General features: G+C 34.0%; 1 protein-coding gene across 4 annotated transcripts; it reads right to left on the minus strand.

The window, feature by feature from the left end:
- Positions 1-8,495: 8,495 nt before the first annotated feature.
- Positions 8,496-15,254, minus strand: LOC132907541 (negative elongation factor D-like). 4 transcript variants are annotated; one of them, XM_060960736.1, is made up of 5 exons: positions 12,008-12,363; positions 11,694-11,941; positions 9,098-9,238; positions 8,892-9,021; positions 8,496-8,833 (listed from the first exon to the last, which is right to left on the minus strand). In XM_060960736.1, exons 2-5 carry the CDS (start codon positions 11,739-11,741, stop codon positions 8,799-8,801), a joined length of 354 nt encoding a protein of 117 aa, XP_060816719.1. In that variant the 5' UTR covers positions 11,742-11,941; positions 12,008-12,363; the 3' UTR covers positions 8,496-8,798. The 4 variants fall into 4 exon arrangements, with proteins under 4 accessions (XP_060816719.1, XP_060816721.1, XP_060816718.1 ...); XM_060960738.1 differs by lacking the exons at positions 11,694-11,941; positions 12,008-12,363 and adding an exon at positions 15,015-15,254; XM_060960735.1 differs by having other exon boundaries at positions 11,694-12,363.
- Positions 15,255-15,596: the final 342 nt, after the last annotated feature.

Raw genomic sequence — 15,596 nt, forward strand, 5'->3', positions numbered from 1 at the left:
GAACTTTGATGTATCAGAAACTTATGAAAGACAACTTTAATTTTTTAAATGAGATCATATATCTTTTAATGCATTGATTGATGCAGAAATATTATACAGAAATATTAACCGGTTTATATGAAAAAAAAATTTATCAATTTAATGTGTAAAGGACAAGGACAGACGCTAAGCGGTATTCTTGTGTTCACGCTGTCTTCGTTTTTCATACATTAAATTTCACAAATCAAAGTTAAAATATTTGCTAAACTAATTGTTTTTCGGTATAAATAGGATAATACTTTTGTGTAGGGACAAATTGCATTGATTGGTGTATTAAAAAATATATGATTCTGTTTAAAAAAATCAAAGTTAACCTTCCTGTTAAGTTAAATGCAAAATTAAACTTCACAAGTCCCTGACACGTCCATTCATAAAAGAACTGATAAGATCAGAATATACACCTCCTGGAACCATTCAATTTCTATCCAAACATCTCTCGCTGCAAATAATAGCAGTGACATAAATTGAAGTAGTAACATCTGGCGAACCACCTAGTATAGTATTGTTGAATTTGATGCATGTGTTTATTAAATTTTGCTAAAACAATTCTAAGACATTCGTCATATAAGATGCAAGATTGCACTGAACAGAAACGCGTTAACAGAAGAATGCTTGCTTATTGTGTTTATATTTTGATTTGGAAAAACAACTTAACTGCGATATGATCGAACAGAATAACGCAAGTCCACTGAACGTTTGAACTGCTCGTTCTATTTAAAGTATTCGTAAATTATTTCTATTATGCAAAGTAAAGGAAATATGCATTTATACCATAGAAAAGTGACCATGAAACATTAGTAATAAGGAGAATTGATGTTAAGAACATTAAATGATTATTAAATGATTAATATTTCGAAACTGAATACTTGTGATATGCAACGTTCTTCCTTACAGCCATAGATATATATACAAAATTGTTGTACACAATACAAAATACATGCATAATGTTAAATTTTTATATATACATATTACATGTATAGCAGAATAAGGAGATCAAAACTGCCCTTGAATAGATTTTAATATGTGATGAATCATTCAATAGTTTACCAATAGCATTTTTACCATACCATTTTTATGTATTGGCATAGTTATTAACTTTAATTTTGTGGTAAGATATATCATAGTTAAAAAGATGGAAAACTATTTTTGTCATGATATTTTGGATGAAATCATGAGATATTATTTGAATCTCATCGTTTTCGGTTTCGCCACAGTCGGCAATAGTTCTGTTTAATCTACTAAATACATAGATCTTCATAGCCCTCATTATCATATTCGGCCTGTGATTTTCTTCCACCAATTCGCTATAAATAAACTTAATACCAAATAGCTTAGAAAACATTCCTGTCTTTTTCTGTTCAGAGATATTCATTCTTTCCCCATACTTTTACATTGCATAAGGTTTTTTTTTATATATGTACGTTTAAAATTTTTTCTATCAACCATTTATTGTTACTCCACTAACTGTTATTGTCCGTGCCAGTTCTCCTCTTGTCTTCTGTATCAAAGGCAGCTCTTAAGCCTACAAAAACGGTAATCATTCTCCCCTTCTTTTCTCACTTCCCATCTTATGATATAATTTAGGAAATATATTTAATTCATTACCTCTGTCTCTCAAATCTATCTGAGTATTACAGGCATTCACCTTTTCACTTGGTACCATACAAAAGTGAAAAGAAATCCTCTGAAGTATCTGAGATACTTCATAGCGGCAAAGAAGTACTTCCATCACGTGCTGATATATGATTTTACTCGTTGATTTACATCATATGAACTTTAGGTCAATATGTATATATATTTTTATAATTATGGATTCACCAGAAATAACCAAGTAGACTCTAGTTTTCTTGTAGGGGATTTCTTTCTAGCTTCATACAGTATCTTTATATAGCAAAGAATTATGAAACGTTAATACGTCTTGCTATTAAGGTTGTCTGTCTCTATCATTCATACCTCATATGAATCCAATATTAAATTTTTTGTTTATTCTTTCATCTAAATTTTGAAGATTCCAAATATTATAATTATTTTGATTCAATTAAATTATACTTTCCCAAATTTTTACTTGTAATATAAGTAGGGAAAAAGTATATCTTAAAAGAAAATTTAGAAAATTGAGGACTAAGAAATGTATCACCTTACTTCAGTCTCTCCTACAAGAGTAAGAACTTTTGCGACGATTTTCCTAATACTTTTGCTTTTTTATAAATCTAATACCTTCTAAATAGTTTCTTTTATAAATATTGAATAGTATATATAGAACTGTTTTCAACATTCCATTCAATATAACATTTTACATTACTAGAAGATTCCCTAAAACGCACAGACACAATCTTCAATAAAATTAGTATTCTTTTGACGTAATAATTTTATTCCGCTGAATTGCGGAAATGTCACCTTATTATAGTGTTAACCGAACACAAATATACTCATGGTTACGTATACATTAATTTACGCAATTATTTAAATATAAACTTGCGTTAATTATCATTATAACATTTGCTATTAATGAAAATATTAAAATTTTCTATTCAATTTTTGTTCAATTATAAAAATACCCGGTAGTATGCGTTATTTTTGTCATAAGATAGTTGGTCAACGGTATGTTAACAGGACACGTAGTGCGTACGTTATAGCATATTAAATTATATATATATATCATTTACAATAATACTTTTTCATTACAGCTGAAAAACAATGATAATAAACAAATAAACATGCGTAAATGTACAATCATGTGTAAGTCTTAAGTTTGGATTTCATATAGCGTGAAATGTTTATATAAGAATGCATGAGCATTATTTATCATAAATATTTTAGTGAATAAAATATAACAGCAAGGAGATTTAGATATGGAGATTCCTTGTTCAATATTAAGTAATTTACCACTAACATACCTACTATATAAATGTGTGAAATGTGTGAAATTTATATAAGTACAAGGTATAATCGAACGGTATAATCATAGACAGTACAATCCAAGAAGGCTTGATATGATAAAATAGAAACAAAATATATAACAATCACTTTTCATACAAGATTTTAATTCTGAGTAAATTAATGTCGAAAATTCGTCGAGTACACGTGCACATAGCTATAACTTGCAATGTTCGCGTTCAGTAATATATATATATATACAGGGTGCGCCGTTAGAATCCGGACAAAAGAAGTTTTGTGCAGAAAGTTGTTTATTTAAGTCAATACACAAAAACACATGAAAATGTTGTTATATCTCATTTAAAGGGTCCTTGCTGAGAACTTTTATTCTATGTAACCACCCTCTGCCTCTATGACCTGCTCTATTCTTGCTCTAAAGCGCGAGCACGCTGACTTCAACTGGTCGCGTTTAATTGTCGCGAATTCTGACTCGATAGCAGCTCGTAGGGAGTTGACGTTGGGGTGCCTGCATTTATTAGTTTGTCTCTCGATAACGCCCCACACGTAATAGTCCAATGGGTTTAGGTCGGGACTGTTAGGAGGCCAGAAATCTTTCGACCAAAACATGTCCACATTGTCAGAGAGCCAATTTTGAACAAGATGACTTGTGTGAGCAGGTGCGCCATCTTGTTGAAATAAATACGGCCTTCCAGAAGCCGTAATTTCCATCCACGGCTTTATTACTGTCTTCAGGACCTCCAAATAAACCTCCTTTGTGATTCTTTCGCCTTTTTGGAAGAAGTGCGGAGGCATGACGTCGCCCTCACTTGAGACAACGCTCAAAACGTGAACACTTGCTGGAAATTTGGTTTTGCCCACAACAAAATTAAATTACCGTCGATCTTGGGTAGCTAAAGAATTTTATAATTTCGACCGGCGTTCTCCCGGCGCGAAGACTTTCTATAATCGCCGCTCTTCTATCGTATTCCGGGTTTTGCTTAACGAGTTCTGTCATTTTGAGGTTATAGAAGACTTATTGACATATTTAACTAACTTCAGAGTCAATCAGCACAAACATCTGAATTCTAATATGGTGGGAACTACAAATTGAATTCTGTCCGAATTCTAACGGCGCACCCTGTATATATATATTATATGTATCACCGACATTATATATATGTCGGGTTGGGGTTAGGGGCGTTTAATGAGTCTTCGCCGGTGTTGTTCATTGTTGTTGCACAAACGTTTATTACACAGATATACAGTGCTGGACAAAAGTATTGGCACAGCATGATTGTTATGATAGAAATGCTTATAACTACTAAACAAATTGATTTAAACAAAAAACTTTTTGACGTATTTATTTATTATCTATTCTAGTTTATTACATAACAAGAGCAACAATATAAATAAAATAATACGCAAAATAATAACAAAAATATATTTTTTGAACATTTTATGGGTGGACAAAACTATTGGCACAGTAGAATATTTACGCTTATAACTAATTACATAATAAACTTCTAATATTTTGTTGGCAGTCCTTTTCTTTTAAGGACTTCCTTTAATCTTCTGGGCATCGAGTGGACTAATTTTTTAGTGAATTCAGGTACAATATTGCTCCATTCCTGCAGAAGAACTTTCTTCAGTTCAGACTTGCTTGTGATATTATGTTTCCTAATTCTTTTTTCCAATTCGTTCCACACGTGCTCAATGGGATTCATATCGGGACTTTGAGGTGGTGTGTTTAATGTGTGGGCAGTATTATATATTATCCACTGACGAACAATATACGCCATATGTTTAGGATCTCGATCCTGCTGAAAATAGAAATCCCTGGGGAGGTTTAATTTTTGAGTACTTTTCAAAAGATTTTGCTTGAGTATATTTAAATATACATATTTATCCATTATCTCATCAATGAATATAAGTTCTCCTACACCCGATGATGCCATACATCCCCACACCATTAAACCACCACCCCCATGTTTCATGGTGGCTTGCAGATTCAGTTCGTCCATCTCTGTGTTGGGTTTTCGCCATACTAATATTCTGCCGTCAGATTTAAAAATATTAAACTTACTTTCATCTGAAAACATGATCTTTTCCCAAAAATCAGTATCTTTCGTAACAAACTCTTTCGCGAATTCCACTCTTTTCTTTTGGTTTATTTTACTGATGTAGGGCTTTCTTCGTGCTGCACGGGCAGAATAACCGGCATCCTTCAATACCCTACGTACAGTTTTGGTACTTACTTCTTTTTCACACTCAGCTTTTAACATCGAAGCAATTTCAGTCGAATTAGTTTTTGGATCCTTCTTTACAATATTTACGATTTTCCTTTTTTCTCGAATTGTTACCTTAGAAGGGCGACCACTCCTAATTTGATTCTCTAGATTTTCTTCACTTTTAAAGCGTTTTATGACTGAACGCACAGTAAAACGACTTCTGTTTATGATTTGTGCAATTTCGTTGTAAGATTTATTCATCTTATATAAATTTAATATTATTTTTCTTTCTTCAATTGTGGTTTCTTTCGTTTTTCTAGACATTATTACTCTTTCTTGGTTTTTTGTTGTTTAATAACTGAAGTCTCCAGTTTCACTGATAGAGTGTTATAATTAAGAAGATTAAAGGAAGTCCTTAAAAGAAAAGGACTGCCAACAAAATATTAGAAGTTTATTATGTAATTAGTTATAAGCGTAAATATTCTACTGTGCCAATACTTTTGTCCACCCATAAAATGTTCAAAAAATATATTTTTGTTATTATTTTGCGTATTATTTTATTTATATTGTTGCTCTTGTTATGTAATAAACTAGGATAGATAATAAATAAATACGTCAAAAAGTTTTTTGTTTAAATCAATTTGTTTAATAGTTATAAGCATTTGTATCATAACAATCTTGCTGTGCCAATACTTTTGTCCAGCACTGTAGTTGGTACAAGATTGACAAGCGGCCGCGGTAACTAGACGCTAATGACAATGACCCTAGGTTCGATATAGCGAATCCATGATCCACGGGATAACGAATGTACTTTGGCTTCGTAGTCTAAGTCGGACTCGTCTTACTACTCGTGATACAAGGATCGCTTGATTAGCTCTTTGCTAAGACGTAGATTATTCATCGATCGTACAAACATACTAGGCGTATGGCTAATGAGACTGCCCGAAAAAGAATGACTTTCCGTCACGACGACACTGCAGAGGAAAACTATAATGGAATGTGCCTAAGGGCACGAGATCATCGGATTCGTCAAAGAAAGCCTCCACTCGGAGGGTGAGGGAAATAGACGTTGCTGTTAATTGGTTAATTTCTATGTTGGCGGTTAGAAAAGGATGCTAGCCGTCCTTGAGAGAGAGTTCCTAGCAGGAAGCGTCGTACGTGAGCAAAACAGATCTCCCATATCTTCCTGCAATAGGTGACAGATTTACGGGCTGATAGAATAAAGACTGTTTGTCAATCTGAAGGACTTTAGTCAACTAAGTCCTAAGATTTGTAGCGGTTCTTCAGGCTATCTGAACATAAACTGTGAATGATGCATCGGCATCTGGCGATCATCTTACCCAAAGAATGGGGTCTGTGTGTGGCGAGCCGCGGGGCCGTTGAAACGTCTTATTGTCAAGTGTCGGCGCTGCCAATTCTTTAAAGGAAAGCTATGTAACTTCATATCTCTGTTAGGTGGAACGTTCATCCCGTGACCGTGGCTACGCTCGGCGACCGGTTGTCGCCTCGAGCCTAAACTCATTGTCTCAAGTTTCGAATGACTGTGTCTGGGTTATTTCGTAAATGCTACAATATTGAGGCTTTTCCAAATAATTCCAACGGGGGGGCCCGGTGTCCTTTATATATATATATATATATATATGTATTACTATATATTATATATACCTACAATGTATACAAAAAGTGTTGGCACATCAGTGTATTTATTATAGCATTTACATATTAATTAATTAGGGTGAACTCGTAGAAAAACCACTTCCTCTCCGATTTCGATGATTTTTGAATATGTTGTTAAACTCAATATTTTGATTAATTCTTTTCTGTACACTAAGAGCGGAGCTCGTTTAGTTTCCGAGATATTCAAGAAAAATTGCCGGTTCTTTTTAGAGCACATTGAATTATTCTGTATATAGTACATTCTATAACGTATGCGTGAATATTGCTGGCCACCAGCTGCTTACCTTTTATTCATAGGTCCTGTGCACAATTGCATATATACAAGGTTGTAAGAAATGTTCGTTACAACTCAATTAAAAATGAATATCATTAATGTACAATAATTGAGTTTGGGTTTTCAACAACTGATAATGCTACATGAAACAATAACAATTCTGATATTTCGTGAATTAATATCAATTATTCATTTCCCTATTTTTATAATTATTTTATGATTTATATAAGCGTTGTTAGCCGCCCCGCGGCAGTCGGATTGAAAAATTTAACCCAAACCCACTACATTGGTGATATTCACTGATGATTTTCGAGTCATAAGTTATAACAAATATTTCTTGCAGCCTTGCATATACAACTGTACACATTTATAAATACTCGTTTATGAACAAAATATAAATATCTGGCAACCAATATTGATGCATACGTTGGCATAGATTTATAACTATAGACTGAAAGACACTGTAGTAGTATCAGTAGTTTTTTGAGAATATCTCAAATGCTAAGGTCAACCGCTGGTTATGTGTATAAGAAATAGTAGTTCAAAATATTGATATCTATAACATATTTCAAAATTATCAGAATCAAAGATGAAGTAGTTTTCCTGTAGTTTCATTAAATTTGTAATATCTTACAAAATATTAATTTTTTTTGGCATTGTATCCTAATACCTTTTTGTTCAAAATGGCACGAAGAATCAGTTAATGCAAACAAAATTGTAAGATTCGGTTTTTAAAAAAATGTACATTTGGAACTGTGCCGATGCACTTCTGTGAAAAATCGAACTATATGACAATAAACAGTGCAATGTAATGCAAACAAAGCAATCTTTCTATCTACGATAAAAACAGAGTTATAGTTCGGTCCGGTCACTAAGTCTACGTTCGGACCAGAATTCGCCTTGTGGGTTGGTTTCTGATCACCGTTGATATTTTCATCACCATTTGACCGACCTTGGTTTCGTCGACGCTCATTTCACCGAACTGAGTGAGTGTCTCTGAGTGTCGAGCAAGACATTGTTGGTATATAAATGATGTCGATAAAACTGGCATCGATAAAGATATTGTCACAAACTAATCCCACCCTGTGCATATACAATTAGAAATTGTTAAAATCTAAATTAGAATTTTCCCTTTTAAATGAAATAATAATAAAAATAATATTGAACATTTTCATCTCATTTTCATATAGAAGCATTAGTTTCGGGATTGTATACCATGAATATATACCATGAATATATGCTCTGTATGTTAAGAGATACCTTGTACATCATAATTGATTAAATACTAATAGTGATATACACTAACATATAGTAAAAAAACATATGTTATATATAATATATGTTATAATTTTATTATGGACTGTTTAACATTTTAACATTTTATTGAGCAGAAATTAAACTTATTTAATTCTATTTATTTATTTAAAAAATTTGGTAAGTTACAAAAATTACATTTCGTTATTTTTGTTGCAGAAAATCCATAAATTATATCACAGATTGTGGAAAAAATCATCCAACTCTTCAAATATATACATTATTGTATATGATATTGTATATGAAATAAGAAAGGGATCTAATAAAGTAGTATAGAAAGAATTTATATGTAGCAATTCAACATTCTTATATGAAGTAAAAATATCTAATAATATTATGAGCTTCTTTACTTTAATCCATTTAATTTAATCCACCTTCCTTTCAATAGATCATCTTATAGTCGGGCAATGTGCTTTACAATGTACTGAAAAAGACAGATCAGAAATTAAATATAATCCACATGTAAGATTTTATAAACTCACCTATGAATTCTGAAACAAGATCATTGTCGCTATCACCACGCATTGTACCTGTAATTTCTTCATCTTCAACCATAGGAAGAAATAAATGAATAAATTCAGCTGTATATGGTGGAGCTATTGCTTCTAAAACCTAATAAAATACCATCTTAGTATCATTAAACATGCTATGTATGTACACGTTTATTTAAAAAATAATTTTACCATACCTCTGTAACAAAATACCTAATTAATGATACATCTGTGTCTCCACGTTGCCAACACTGTTTGATATAACACACTACTGGTACCACGCAACCTCTACTTAATAAGTTCACCATTCTATCAATTAACATTTTTTTCATTTCCAACTAAAAATTAAAGAAGGAAGGTTATTAATTCACAAAAATAATAAGTATAAAATTGCTACTAACGTGTTTTACATTCGTTTCCTTAACTACATGCTAAATAAGTAAAAAATTAATAAATAAATTATAAACTTACTCATAATGAATGCACAAAATGGCACAACTAAGAATGAAATGACTACAGATGAAAAAAGCGAAACTGAAGAATGAATTATTTTTTTAATCTTTTGAGTAACAAATAATTCTCGGAACTATGTGCCTTAAGAGTGACGTTCTTTTCGATATATTTGTTAAAAGAAATTCATTTTATATCAAGTAATTGATTATATTATATCAAATTTGATTGAACTTTATTCAAGGACAAAAAATTGTTGATTTTCTGTATTTTTAATCTTGTACTTTTCGATACGTAGAATTTAAAAATACAAGTTTTAAGTTGCGTAATCTAGTGGTTCAAAAGTTATGACTATATAAAATTGAACATTTCCAGAATATATTGCACATTATTTTAACGCTATATTGGCTTCTATCCATGTCCCGTGCAATGATTGGATTCCGTGAAACCACTGACTGCACATGAATTGCGGTTATTTTGGCGGGTTAAGTCAAATGTATTTGGCTACATGTATTTTGCGTATGTTTGATCTTTCACCCGGATATAACTTTTATACTTACCTCATAATACTTTTTCCAATGTTTCTGGGGTATTCACTTGTGTATTTTTACGTCGTTACGTTTATTTTCGTCTTATTTTCTTTTTTATCGCTTTCTTTATAGTCTTTTTCTTTTATTTTTAATTCCTTTTCATTCATTTCAAAAGTTATGCCAGATTAGCTGTAGAAGGATACGTATATAAAACAGTCAATCATAGCGTGGAATTTGTAGATAAAACGACATTGGTTTTGGTTCGGATTAGGATTTATTTTCCAGGCGTCGTGAGACGACCGGTTACGTTAGTATAAGCTAATTGTTTCGCGAATTACAGCTTCTCATGGTGTGCATACTCAAAAAATAAAATCCAATTGGCAACCATCTAAAGACTGAAAAAGGGTCGCTTCTATGATGACGTATTTGTCAATCGCTTATGTGAATTTTTATATCGATATTTTTTCCGTCATAAGAATATCGATTTGAAGGCATCGTTGATGGCCGAAATCCGAAGACATTACATTTTTTAACAAGGCAAGCGTAAGTCGAGAGCACGTGAATATGATCATCTGTGCGGTTCACTCATTGGATGAGGTATGGGTAGAAGCCAATATGGCGTTAAAGTAACAATACCCTAAAAATGGTTAGTTTCACATGATTGCAATTTCTAAACCACTGAATTTCGCAACTTCAAACCTGCATTTTCGGATTTATTAAGCTATCGAAAACATAAAAAGTTGCGTATAATTGTACATAAAAGAAATCAATAATTTTTGATCCTATAAAATAATATTCAATCAAAATAGTAATTTTTCTTCAAAATTAGAGTTCATTAGTTATTATTAAAAAATACGGAATAATATACGTCAAATTTATTACGAAGATATTTTAAAATATCCGCAAAATAATTTTAATTATATAGAATATTTGATTTTAATTGTATTATTGCAAATATTTTAAGAAGTATCCTTAGAAGAAGAAAATGCTTTGTGAGAAGTTGTCAAAGATCGGGGGCGACATTGTAGGATAATAGAATATAAGTAAGTTGTTGCTAGGTCGCTTTCAGCTTTTGACTTAGCAGTAATAAAGATACTCTCGGCGAAATAATCGGCTACATTAACCATTTGAGCCCCAGGGGTCCTTGAAAAAACAGGATCGAAAAATCCCAAACAGCGCGATATCGCTCGTCATATTCGTTATTTTTATAAAATACATCTATATTATTATATGTGCGTACTATTAGTTTATAAATATTTCAAGTTTTGTTCAATAAAAATTATTAAGAAGATAACAATGAAATACAAAATACCGTCAATTGTCCGTAGCGTTCAAATATTCTGGGTCTTTTTGACATAAAATCGAAACAGCGCGATTGCGCTGCTTGGGGCTCAAACGCTTAAGAGATCACTCGAGGGAAAATCCATAAACAAGAATGCAGCTATAATTTATTCAACGAGGCGAGAGCCAATAGTTGCGGCCGCTGCAATCACATTTTGTTTGTGTCTGCTCTCTTCTCCTGCTGGACAGATTATAGGGACAATAAAAGGGAACAACTGCGACATTTCGAATGGGCCCACAAAACTTATTTCTCCTAAGCTAGGAAACTGTGAAGAGAAAAGAACCTTTAGACAAGGCCTTTCTTGACTAGCGCCGCATTGCACAATAGAACCGTTGATCTGAAACGAGGAAAAAACACATTTTTCGTTGTCTCTTGCTTTCTGTCCCAATGGAAGTAATATTAGGTTGTCCGGAAAATTCTTTTCATTTTTTAAATAGGAGGTAAGTATAAAATATATTTCCTTCTGTGTACCTTTCTTAAATGATGTATGATCCTTTCTCTTCTATCACCTTTTGCCATCTCTCCGGGAGCCTCATAATGCTATTTTTCCAAAATTCTCTTGGCTTACATTTAAAATATTTTTCGAGGCCGTTTTCTATTTCGTTTACTGATTTGAATTTTCTATTGCGAAGAAAATTCTTTATGGAGAGAAATAAATAATAGTTCGATGGTGCAAGGTCTGAAGAATATGGAGGATGTGGTAAAACATCCCAATCAAACTCTAAAAGTTTCGTTCGCACCGCTAAAGAAACGCGTGGCCCCGCGTTATCGTGGTAGAACACAACGTCACGTCTGTTCACCACTTCAGGACGTTTTGTGATAATGGCTTCCTTAAGTTTTTCGAGTTGGGTGCAATATTTTTCATTATTGATCGTTTGTCCTTCCAGAAGTAATTCTTAGTAAAGGATACCCTTCCAGTCCCACCAAATTGAAAGCAGCATCTTCTTCGGGTGAAGTCTTGCTACCGTTGGAGGACACTTACCTCGACTCGATCAAGATCGCTTGCGCGCAGTGTGTCGTAGAGAATCCAACTTTCATCCCCAGTAATTAACTTTTTAAAAAATGGCTCTCTTTTGTTGCGTTGAATTAACAAATCGCATGTCGAGATTCGGTTAAGGAGATTGCTCTCCGTAGCAATTAACGTACCCAATCTTTGTTAAATTCGCGGAATGTCTAAAGCATCTACTATCTCACGAACACTAGACCTTGAGTTTTCATCGAGGTAGGCTTTGATAAGGTCAGTATCAGTGGTGGATGGACGTTCGCTGCAATCTTCATTTTTCAGATTAAAATTTCCGACTCTAAACCTCCTAAATCAATTCCGGACTGTTTGAACAGTTATAGACCGATCACCATAAACGTCACAAATCTCCTTTGCAGTGTTTTTTTAGGCTTACTGTCTTGTTTAAATCAGTGAGACATAATATGACCATAATGCATCTTTTGGTTTTCCATCATTCACCACGCAAAAAATACTCGATACACTTTCTACTAACGTCGAGAACTGTTTTCTTGCTTCAGTAGAGGATAACTAGTAAACACACGATTGACGGTAGAGTGATCTGGTTGTTTGTTTACTTATGCAAAACAAGATAAGGCCCCGAGCGGCGAATGCGAAAAGAACTTTCCGGACGACCTAATACTTGTCCGCGGACGTGGTTTTTACGGGGCTTCCCCCCCCCCTCGGATGACGCATGTCTACCAATAGTTGTCTGTCAGTGTGGACACGGTTTTTATCTACGAATTAGTTCTAGACTTGAACTTTGTCTCCCCTTTTCTGCGGATTTTCCATGAAAGACATATGCTGATTGGTTGTGATACGGCTCTGTAAACAATTGTCTGCTAGTATGAACTAAGCTTAAGATTTTGTTTCAACAACTAGGACCTAGTTTTTGATATTGCACAGAGACAAGCCCGGCCAATAGATCAACGGTTGAAAAAGAAAGATTGATATGCCCAATTAAAGTATAACCGAATTTTATAATAATATCGTGTTTGGATTCGTTTTAATCAAGATAATCTCACTGACATGTTAATGAAATCTTTTGTTAATAAAATTTAAGGAAATAAAAAGTTTCGTCATTGTAGTAGTGAGGCCTGGCCGACACAAAAGCAAAAGCACATCTCACTATGCAGCTCTTTTGAGCGTGCGGAGTCTCTTCGATGTTTAGAGTCCGTCATAAAACGGTCGCCAATCATAGGTCGGATTTCTTCAGCTACGTGGAAATAATGTTATTTGTCGATAGCTATTGTGAGCGGTTGATGTAGTTTTTTGATTAGCTATCATTTTTGGGGGTTATAAAGCGAGATCATCTGATCGAGTATAAGGACGCGAAAACATCCGAGTGAGTAGAAAATCTGTACGCTGTTTTATTACGACGTAATGTATCCCTGTGCGCGATTTTTCCGAAATCTCATAGGAACAACCGAACTAAGTAACGAGTCACGATGTAGCGGCATATGAGTCATAGGACGATTCTACTATATTTCGCTATCGCTATTCTAGCTAATCACTCTGGATCTACGCGCCACGGATTTAGGTCCCGCAGAAAACTTGATCGATTTGCGCGATGCGATCAACGTGTTAATAATAAATGTTTGAAAGATCCAGTCATGATTTATGCCAATTAAAAATATACAATGACCAACTAATATTTATATAAAGATTGGCGTTACCATCTTTGAAATATTTGGCAAAATGTTGCATTCCGTTTTCTCCTTGTCTATTGAGAAAACCACTACTATACCGTATCAGTCTATGACAGGACAGAAGCTTGAACAGGAGAGACGAAAGTGGCGTCATACATGATAGTTGATTATTAATGAGATCTCAATGGTATCTTATAAGAATTTGCGAATAATTCATTTAAGACTACAATTATACAGGAAAATGTTATTCCTGTAAATATATCGTGGATAACTGTTGCATACAATAACATTAGCCAAGGGATCAGGAGTTATGTTGCGACAAAACATACCAATTTCTGTTGGCTTGATAAACGACGCAATGGGAATCGTAAAGAAATTTACGTGGCACGTGGCCAGTACTTCGAAGAAATCAGCTGGAAGAGGGATAATTGCTGGACTCATTACTTATAAAATTTGACAAAGAATCAATTGGAAGCAGATTCAAAGATACGAATTAGCAATATCTGATTTAGTAAACTAGAATTTAGAAACTAGAACAAAGTTCTCAATAAACTGCATGACGAAAGAGCACTTGTGGAAATGCAAAGATTACGTGGTCTATTTCCTACAAGCAACGTGTAAAAACAAGACACAAGTATACTTGAAACGAGAAATTAGTAATAAAAGACACGGGCGAAATCAGCTTTGAGCGACAAATCTATGTATAGGAACCTATATATAGGACGAAGTACACTTCCAGAGACTGCTCAATTTCATCGTTTCCTACCGTCGAACGAATAGCAGGGAAACGACCAGTTTTTAAAACTCAACGTGGAAGTTAAGAAAGTTCTCGTTCTACGTATGCATGACATACTATGAATGTCTCAGACAAAAACAGAGACATTCTATTCATCCTAGTCTGCTCGCAAGAACGCGGATCTTGTTGACATTCCATGTTGATTTTTCACGACTAGATAAGATGACAATATTTCCACTTCTGTTGACTTTACTAACTTTGGTAATTAGATTGGAAATAATTATCGGTGATGGAATTAAATAGCTTCTTGTCTATGCTAGTGTGAACTAAATAGGTTCTTATCTATGTTAATGTGGATCTCAATAGGTTCTTGTAGATGCTATAGTTTAAGTCGTGTAATACTTTGCCTCTTGTGTAACACTTGTATAAGGACCAATCAACTCGATATACGGGCGTGAGTATTCTCATTTCCTCTTTGATCATATAAACAAGTCTCAACACTTGCCAGGGGAAACCGTTCGAAGATTGAGTTGTGTCTAATCGTGAAAGATCGACATGGAACGTTATCGAAGTCCGCGTTTGTCTGAGACAGACAAAGATCAGTGAAGTGTCTTTGCTCTGTTGAAAGTATTCATAGCATGTTACGCATGTGCAGAACGAGAACCCTTTTGTCTTCTATGTTGATTTTTCTATGAACCCCAACCTAACCCCAACTAGAAAAACTTTTTCAATTTTCGGACGGTTAGTTGTATGTTATGCAGCTATGCTGTTATGGGGCCCGGTGTGTCGCCACAGCAGTTCCCGGGCACCCCTCGGTCGTAATAGGGACGGTCATTGTGGAGGTTTTAGTCGGTTGGAGTCCGACACTACCACGTCGCTCTTCCCTCTAGAGGCGGCGGGTGTCCGTGCGGATTTCCTCCACGAAAAAAAAAAACTATGTTGTTATGCGATGGAGATGTTAAGATTAGGCGAAACTTACACACATTTTT

Source organism: Bombus pascuorum, chromosome 5, assembly GCF_905332965.1.
Source record: "Bombus pascuorum chromosome 5, iyBomPasc1.1, whole genome shotgun sequence".
Taxonomy (NCBI): domain Eukaryota; kingdom Metazoa; phylum Arthropoda; class Insecta; order Hymenoptera; family Apidae; genus Bombus; species Bombus pascuorum.

What these genes read in the sequence shown, in the direction of transcription:
- LOC132907541 (XM_060960736.1), bottom strand. Translation starts at nt 11,741, where the DNA reads ATGGCAAAAGGTGATAGAAGAGAAAGGATCATACATCATTTAAGAAAG. An exon ending in TCATACATCATTTAAGAAAG is followed by an intron (nt 9,239 to 11,693) that starts GTACACAGAAGG and finishes TTTAATTTTTAG; the next exon opens with TTGGAAATGAAAAAAATGTT. An exon ending in TTAGGTATTTTGTTACAGAG is followed by an intron (nt 9,022 to 9,097) that starts GTATGGTAAAAT and finishes GTATTTTATTAG; the next exon opens with GTTTTAGAAGCAATAGCTCC.